Below are 8,813 nucleotides of genomic sequence, written 5' to 3' on the forward strand. Positions count from 1 at the left end.
CACATTTGTACATTTGTTGTCACCATCATTCTCGAAACATTTCTTTCTACTTGAGCCCTTGGTATCAGCTCATTTTCCCCCTCCCTCCCCCACCATCCCTCCCTCATGAACCCTTGATAATTTATAAATTATTATTATTTTGTTATGTCTTACACTGTCCAATGTCTCCATTCATCCGCACTTCTGTTGTCCATCCCCCAGAAAGGGGGTTATATGTAGATCATTGTGATTGGTTCCTTCTACCTCACCTTCCCCTTTCCTTCCTGGTATCACTATTCTCATTATTTGTCCTGAGGGATTCATCTGTCCTGGATTCCCCGTGTTTCCAGTTCTTATCTGTACCAGCGTACATCCTCTGGTCTAGCCGAATTTGTAAGGCAGAATTGGGATCATGATAATGGGGGGGGAGGGCATTTCAGAACGAGAGGGAAGTTGTATGGTTCATTGGTGCTATACTGCACCCTGACTGGCTCGTCTCCTCCCCGTGATCCTCTACTATAAGGGGATGTCTACATCCCCTTGCCTACAGATGGGCTTTGCGTCTCCATTCTGATGTTGGATCCCTTGTTGTTCCCTCATCCCTGGATTTGTTAACACCCACTTACTTTCTCCCCCCTCCCCCTTCCGTGTCCCCCCAGAAATGTTGGCCCTGTTATTTTCTCCCCCAGATTGTTTATCCAACCTATCTTATCTAGATAGACCTGCAGAGATAATAATATGCACTCAAAACAAGACAGAGCAAAACAAAGCAACAAAAGAAAACAAAACAACAACAACAAAAACCCAAGGACAAATAAAAAAGAAAAGCCTGTAAATAGTTCAAGGTCTGTTTGTTGTCCTTTAGGAGTGCTTTCTGGTAGAGTCTGATTGGATGCCAGGCACTGGCCCAAAAGTCAACTTTTTGGTATTCCCTGAGGACTTCATTGCTCTATTCCTTTTGCTGTTCTCTTGCACACCGTTAGTGTTTCGCCTCAGTGAGGTGGGGTCAGATCTGATACAATTCCTGTACTGTGTCTTCATTGTTGTCCCCCTCACCACTATGGGTCAATGAGGGACGTCATGTCTTGTAGTGGGGCTGGCCCTATGGTCCTCTCTGTGCCTTGGCTGCTCTGAGCGGGAATATCATCCTCGGGGCTTGGTGGGCAAGAATGTGTTCCACTCTCTCTTTCTCTCCCTTCATTTGCTCCTGGGTGCTCTGTTCACACATGTCCCTCTCCCTGAGACGTAGCTTCAGTGCTGTCCTTTGAAGTGAATTATTCTGGGGGGTGAAGGGAGTCTGTCCCCCTAGTTGGGATTGGGGCTGGCCCCTCACACCTCTCTATTGGTTCCCGGCTTCATGCCGGTATGTTGCAGTCACAGCTTGGAGCACCAGGTTGAATTCTTACCCATGTTATTTTTTTCCTCAACCAACCCCCCCTTTTGTTTGGCTACCATATGTACCTCTGGATTTGATCTGGCCCCTGCCATACAACCTGAACTTCATCCCAAGAATGTATGTTTACAGTAGCTTTTTCCCTATGCCCCTTTTGCATTTTTAAACTTACCTCAGTGGACTCATGCTGTACTTGTCATTTCATGCTTGGCATATTTCACTTAGCATGTATTCCTCCAGTTCTTTCCATTTGGTGGAGTGCTTCATGTGTTCATCATTGATTTTTAGGGATGCAGAGTACTCCACTGTACGTATGTACCATAGTTTTTTAATCCATTCATCTGTTGATGGAAATTTGGGTAGTTTCCAACTCCTTGCAATTGTGAACTGTACTACGATGAACAGTGGAGCACAGATCTCTGGCCGTGGTTTGTTTCTTGCCTCTTCTGGGTATATACCAAGAAGGGGGATTGCTGGGTCTTATGGGAGCTCAATTTCCATCTGTTTTAGATATCACCATATCAATTTCCATAATGGCTATACATACCTACAGGTCCACCAGAAGTGGATGAGAGTTCCTATCTCACCACATCCCCTCCAACATTTGTTGCTTTCTGATTTTTTTAAATTGGGCTATCTTTGAGGGTGTTAGGTGGTATCTATAGTTGTTTTAATTTGCATTTCTATTAATGACTCATGATTAGGAACATTTTCTAATATGTTTATTGGCCATTCGTATTTCTGCCCCTGTGAAGCTTCTGTTCAGTTCCTGTGCCCACTTCCTCAGTAGGAAATTAGGTTTTTTTTCTTTTTGGAAGCTAGCAGAGTATTGTAGATTTTAGTAACAAGGCTTTTGTCTGATGTATAATTGCTAAAGATGTTTTCCCAGTCTGTGGGATCTTTTATTACTCTCTTAGTGAATTCTTTCGATGTACACAGGTGTTTTATCTTCTTCAGTTTATCCCACTTTCCAATTTGTGACTCCTCTTTGTTTGTGTCCTTCCCTAATCTGATAGCCTATGTATTCCCTACGCCAAAGTTCTCAGGTTTGTTCCAATTCGCTCATTGATGGCCCTAAGAGTTTGGGGTTTTACCTCGAGGTCTGTGATTCTCCTTGAGTTTATTCTTGTGCATGGAGTTAGATATGGGCCTTGCTTCATTTTTCTGCAGGTAGATATCCATTTTTTCCAGCACCACTTATGGAAGAGGGAATCTGCTTCCCATTTGATAATTTTTTGGGCCCTCATCAAAGATCAGTTGTCTGTATGCTGATGATTTTATTTCTGGGTTTTCAGTTCTTTATCATTTGTCTGAGTATCTGTCATTATACTGATACCATGTGTTTTTGACTACTGTGGCTGTCTAATATGTGCTAAAGTCAGGTAAAGCAAGCCCTCACACTGTGTCCTTCTTCTTGAGGAGTTCTCTGCTATTTCTGGGCTTTTTCCCTCTCCATATGAAGTTGGTCATCAGTTTAATTTTTATTTCTTTGAAGAAAGATGAAGATAATTGTATTGGGATTGCATTAAACTTATATAGTGCCTTGGGCAGAACTGACATCTTTACTATATTGAGTCTTCCAATCCACGAGCATGGAATATTCCTCAATTTGTTGAGGTCACTCTTGGTTTCTTGTATTAGTGTTCTGTTATTGTCCTCATACAAATCTTTTGTTGTTTTAGTCAGGTATATCCCTAGATATTTCAATTTGTGCTTGGCTATTGTGAAAGGCACCACGTATTTGAGCTCCTCTTCTGAGGTCTTATCAGATGTGTACAGCAGTCTGGTAGACTCCTGTACCTTTGTTGATCTGGTATCCTGCCACTCTGCCAAACTCCTCTATTGCTTCCAGTACTCCCCTTGTGGAGCTTTTGTGATTTCCCATATATAAAATCATATCATTGGTGAATAAGGATAGTTTCACTTTTTCCTTCCCCACATGAATAATTTTTATGTCTTTTCTTTGCCATATACTGTTGGCTAGCACCTCCAGTATGATGTTAAATTAGAGTGGGGGCAAGGGGAATTCTTCTGCGGTCCCCTTTCTCAGTGGGATTGTATTAATCTTTGCTCCATTGACTACCACGTTCGTTGTTAGTTTTTTGTATATAGCTTGTATTATATTAAAGAATTTTCCTTCCATTCCTATCTTCTTGAGTGTCTTAAACAGGAATTGGTGTTGGATGTTGTCGAATGTTTTTCCGCATCTATAGATATTATCATATTGCTCTTACAGTTTTTTATGTCAATGTGGTGAATGATACTAATGGTCTTTCATATGCTGAAACATCCCTGCATCCCTGGTAAGAATCAATGTCTGCTTCTTCTATGCATGTCTTTAGGTCCAAGACATCTTCTGACATTGCCTTTTGTTTCTCCTAGTTTTGTTGTTGTTGTTGAAGTCATTGGGGCTTATTGCTATTGCGTTGTGTTGTTTTAGAGGAGCCAGGTGCCATTTTCCAGAGTCGAAGAGCACTGGGCTCTCTCTGGGAGACTCATAGGAATGCTTCTTTGAACTGCATGCAGCTAATTGCACTATGGAATTGGCCTACCATGAAGCCTCCTGTGGTTTCACTCTTTCCTTAGTCAACCAGTATGCTGTTATTTGAGTGGCAAGTTGGATAGTCTTCTAAGAGGACGCTTTTTGGGTGGTTATGGACCTATGAGATCACTGGTTGATCTCACAAGAAGCCATGAGGGTACGGCCCATGACAGCTTGGGTTCCCATATAGGGCATGTGGGGGTGCTTGTTGCAATGGGAGTGCCACAGAAGGCTAGTGGCTATGCCTGCTTTTGTATAGAGCACCGCAAATCATTGGCAGAATTGCCCTGGTCAGGTATATCACTGTAGAGTTTGGGCAGAGGTTCCCGCAGCAGCATGGAGCATTGGTGAGTGTTGGCTGAGCTGCCTTAGGCAGTATGATGCACTATGGCAGGTGGGAGAAAGTTCCCTCAGTCATATCGGACCACCGAGGACAGGTAGGAGCTCCCCTAGCCATGCAGGCAGCATTTCCACCCCAGAAGAAGGTGGGTGAGATTTCCCCAGCCAAATGTTAAGTGCTGTAGAGGATGGACTGGAGTAATTTCCCCTCGAGGAAAGTGGGCGGGATTTCTGCTGCAAAAAGTTAAAGCACTATTTCCCCTGGAAGAAGGTGGGCGGGATTTCCCCTTGAGGAAGGTGGATGGGCTTTCCACAGCCTTGGTTTATGCTGCAGAGAGTAGAGCTCTCCGAGCTGGTTGCAGGGCAGGCTTAAATGCCCTAGGCTAAGGGGAATGGCATGGAGGTCGGCAGTGGTGTGTGAAAGAAAAAGAAAAAAGAAAAAAAAACAAACCTGAGCCTCCTGAGACTATGTGGGGACAGAGAGAAGAGAGGGAAACAAAAGTAACAATATAGCTGAGCCCTGAGCGCTGACCATGGAGTTGGAGGGGTTTAAACCCTGCCCTGAGGCAGCAACAAGCTGTGGCTGTGTTGAGCTAAAGCCCTTAGGCCGGCTTCAAATGGTCCTGGCTCCGGCTCAGACAGTGGCAGGGCTAAGGTCAAACCCTAGCTGAGTGTCCACTGTGGTAAACCAAAAGCCCCTAGCCCCTCAAAACCTAGTGGATCAGTGCCTACTCATCTTTATGATGCTCCTCCTATGACCTGGCAGTATGGAACTTCTCTCCTGCACTGATTCCTGGGGAATCCCTCTGGTATGTGTTATTCAGTCGCCATCTTGCCGGAAGTCTGTTATATGGGTTTTTGTTTTCTGTTTTTCAGTATATGAAACCCAATATTGAAGTGTTTTATTTAAATGTTTTATAGATCCCAGTAATCTATTTTGCCTTCTGCTAGGTGTGGTTCCGTTTTATATTTAGGAGTCCATTTATGCCCTGCAATAGGGCCTTAAAATTTGTCCAAATTTTCTCATTAGTGATCCTGATAGCTCTACGGTTTACATTTTGGTCTCTAATCCATCGTGAGTTGTTTTATGTTCATGGTCTGAGGTTTGGGTCCTATTTCATTCCTCTGAAGAGGAGGATTCAATTTTTCCCACACCATTTGTTGAAGAGGATGTCCCTTTCCCATATAATGTTTTTTGTTCCTTTTTTGAAAATCGATTGCCTGTAAATGCATGCTTTTCTATCTGGGTTTTCTGCCCTGTTTCGTGTGTCTATGTGCATATTGTTATTCCAGTACCAGGCTGTTTTGACTACTGTGGCTATTACTACTACTGTGTAATAGGGCTTGAGGTTCGGTCGTGCAAGACTTCCTACTTTGCTCTTTTTGAGGAGTTCTTTTCTTATCCTGGGCCTTAAGCTCTCCATATGAAGTTGGTAACTAGTTTTTTGGGGGTTTCCCCCCCTATTTCTTTAAAGAATAACTTTGGGATTTGAATCAGAATTTCACTTTTTTGTAGATCTGCTTTCGACAATATTGACATTGTCACAATATTACATCTTTCTATTAATGAAGAGGATATTCTCCCATTTGTGTAGGTCTCTTTAGGTTTCTTGTAATAATGTTCTCTAGTTTTCTTTGTATATGTATTTTGGTTTTTTGATTAGTCTTATTCCTAGATTTTTCATCCTTTGTGTAGCTACTATAATGGTACTATTTTCTTAGTTACTTTTCAGAGCCATCTTCACTGCCATATAGGAATCCAATTGATTTCTGTTTATGAATCTTTTTTGTTCTTGTTGTTAATTGAAGGATCTTTTATGGGGGGCCTCTTACAACTCTTTTAACAATCCATACAGTAATTGTATCAAGCATATCTGTACATATGTTGCCATCATTTTTTCTAGGCATTTACTTTCTATTGAGCCCTTGGTATCAGCTCCTCTCCCTCCCACCCCACCCTTGTGAACCCTTGCTAAATTATAAATTATTACTATTTTCATATCTTACCCTGACCACTGTCTCCCCCATCCCCCATGGTTTCTGTTGTTCATCCCCCTGTGTGTGTGTGTATACAGGGGTGATGGGGGTGGTGGTGGTGGTTATTTGTTACTCATTTCATTCAGTTCCTCCTTCCTACCTTCTCCCTACCCTTCTGGTATTGCTATTCCTATTCCTGTACTTGGAGTCTGTGTGTCATGAGCTCTTATCTTTTTTTTTTTTTTTGCCGTTCACTGCAGCACTTTATTTCTCCTTACACAACGCCGTGTTGCTGGGGCCTATTGTTCGCACATAACAGTAGAAAACCAAAATTTGTTGTGTCATCTCAGAGTTGAGAATTGCGTACAAAAAAAACACCTTAACATAAATTAAAAGAATGAGCAAATTTACAGGTTTAAATGCAAACCGTCTTCCAACTCAAGGCAAGTAACAGGCCCCGGGGCTCCAGCGGCCAGCATCAGCTAATGAAAGGACGCTTGGTGCCAAGGCTCAGATTCTTCCGCCCCGCAGGCCACACACAGCAAGGACTGGCTGCTTCCGGTCCCCTGCTGGCCTCCGGGCGATCCTGGAGCCCACAGCTCTTCCCGTGAGCACCCTGCACACACTGGCCAGGCCTCATCCACCCCGGTTGCCGGTGCTAGGGTTGAAATCAAAGGATGTACAGGGCATTGAACACAGACCAGGGGGACAGTTAACATGAATACAAGGTCGAGATCAGCAATAAGCCCGACGATCGGTGCTGCCGCCAGAGAGGGCTTCAAGGACAATTCTTTCAAAGGCTTCTTCCAGTTTCACGAGGCTAGCATGAGGGGCCGACCTGTGCTGTCATGGAGCTCATGCGGCAGGTGGTAACACCTGCGGGCAGCCTGTCTAGAAGCACTTGCGGTGGACGATGGAGGGGCCCGACTCGTCGTACTCCTGCTTGCTGATCCACATTTGCTGGAAAGTGGACAGTGAGGCCAGGATGGAGCCGCCGATCCACACGGAGTACTTGCATTCAGGGGCGCAATGATCTTGATCTTCATGGTGCTGGGCGCCAGCGCTGTGATCTCCTTCTGCATGCGGTCTGCGATGCCAGGGTACATGGTGGTCCCGCCAGACAGCACCGTGTTGTTGTACAGGTCCTTCCGGATGTCCACGTCACACTTCATGATGGAGTTGAAGGTAGTCTCGTGGATGCCACAGGACTCCATACCCAGGAAGGAGGGCTCGAAGAGCGCTTCTGGGCAGCGGAAGCGCTCGTTGCCGATGGTGATGACCTGGCCGTTGGGCAGCTCGTAGCTCTTCTCCAGGGACAAGGAGGAGGCGGTGGTGGCCATCTCTTGCTCGAAGTCCCGGGCGACGTAGCAGAGCTTCTCCTTGATGTCCTGCACGATCTCCCGCTCAGCCGTGGTGGTGAAGCTGTAGCCCCGTTCCGTCAGGATCTTCATGAGGTAGTCGGTCAGGTCGCGGCCGGCCAGGTCCAGACGCAGGATGGCGTGGGGCAGGGCGTAGCCCTCGTAGATGGGCACGGTGTGCGTGACACCGTCACCGGAGTCCATGACGATGCCCGTGGTGCGGCCGGAGGCATACAGGGACAGCACGGCCTGGATGGCCACGTACATGGCCGGGGTGTTGAAGGTCTCAAACATGATCTGGGTCATCTTCTCTCGGTTGGCCTTGGGGTTCAGGGGCGCCTCGGTCAGCAGCACGGGGTGCTTCTCGGGGACGACGCGCAGCTCATTGTAGAAGGTGTGGTGCCAGATCTTCTCCATGTCGTCCCAGTTGGTGACTGATGCCGTGCTCAATCGGGTACTTCAGCGTCAGGATGCCCCGCTTGCTCTGGGCCTCGTCGCCCACGTATCTGTCCTTCTGGCCCATGCCCACCATCACGCCCTGGTGCCGGGGGCGCCCAACGATGGACGGGAAGACGGCGCGGGGGGGTGTCGTCGCCCGCAAAGCCGGCCTTGCACATACCGGAGACGTTGTCGAGGACCAGCGCGGCGATTTCCTCTTCCATGGCGACCGGAGAGACGGGCGGTGACAGAGCGGAGGAGAAGGAGCCGACTGCAGTGGCGACGGGGACTGAGCGAGCTCTTATCTTTTATTTGTACCTGTGTAAATGCTCCAGTCTAGCCTACAGTGATCCTAGGGATGTTGGAGCAACAGCAATCTAGCTGAGAGGAATTACTAAGAGGCAGAAGCATGGCGAGAATGATGGTGGGACAGGAGGAAGGTAAAAAGAAACAGAAGAATGATCTAGGAAGCAAAGCTAAGGATAGAGGTATAAGCATAGTTGTGTGCATATGTAATCACTTTAATTCAAAAAATAGAACATTGGCCTATTTACATATATTTATTCAGCAATGCACTGAGGTAGTGGGTGGACTGCAGGCCTCTGCTCATACCCTCCCTCAATGCAAGCATACTTTTCTAACAAACTAGCATAATGTGATGCTCACCCTCTCAGCACAATTACTAAAGACAAAATGGGTGCGTAAGTAAGCAAGGCGAAGGAAGTGGGTAGTGCCCGACTATAGAAAGATAGCATCTGGGGTTTTAAAGGCTTGAAGTTAAACTTGC

General features: G+C 46.1%; 1 protein-coding gene across 1 annotated transcript; it reads right to left on the bottom strand.

Moving 5' to 3' along the window:
* Window positions 1-7,105: 7,105 nt before the first annotated feature.
* On the bottom strand, window positions 7,106-8,307 carry LOC101659333 (actin, cytoplasmic 2-like). Its single transcript, XM_045294220.1, is given in 4 exon segments — window positions 7,106-7,255; window positions 7,258-8,023; window positions 8,025-8,171; window positions 8,173-8,307. Coding segments are annotated over 4 exon segments (1,125 nt in total). The 5' UTR covers window positions 8,251-8,307; the 3' UTR covers window positions 7,106-7,121.
* Between the last annotated feature and the right edge of the window lie 506 nt (window positions 8,308-8,813).

Source organism: Echinops telfairi, unplaced genomic scaffold (assembly GCF_000313985.2).
Source record: "Echinops telfairi isolate 266 unplaced genomic scaffold, ASM31398v2 ScPeMD7_3509;HRSCAF=4178, whole genome shotgun sequence".
Lineage (NCBI taxonomy): Eukaryota > Metazoa > Chordata > Mammalia > Afrosoricida > Tenrecidae > Echinops > Echinops telfairi.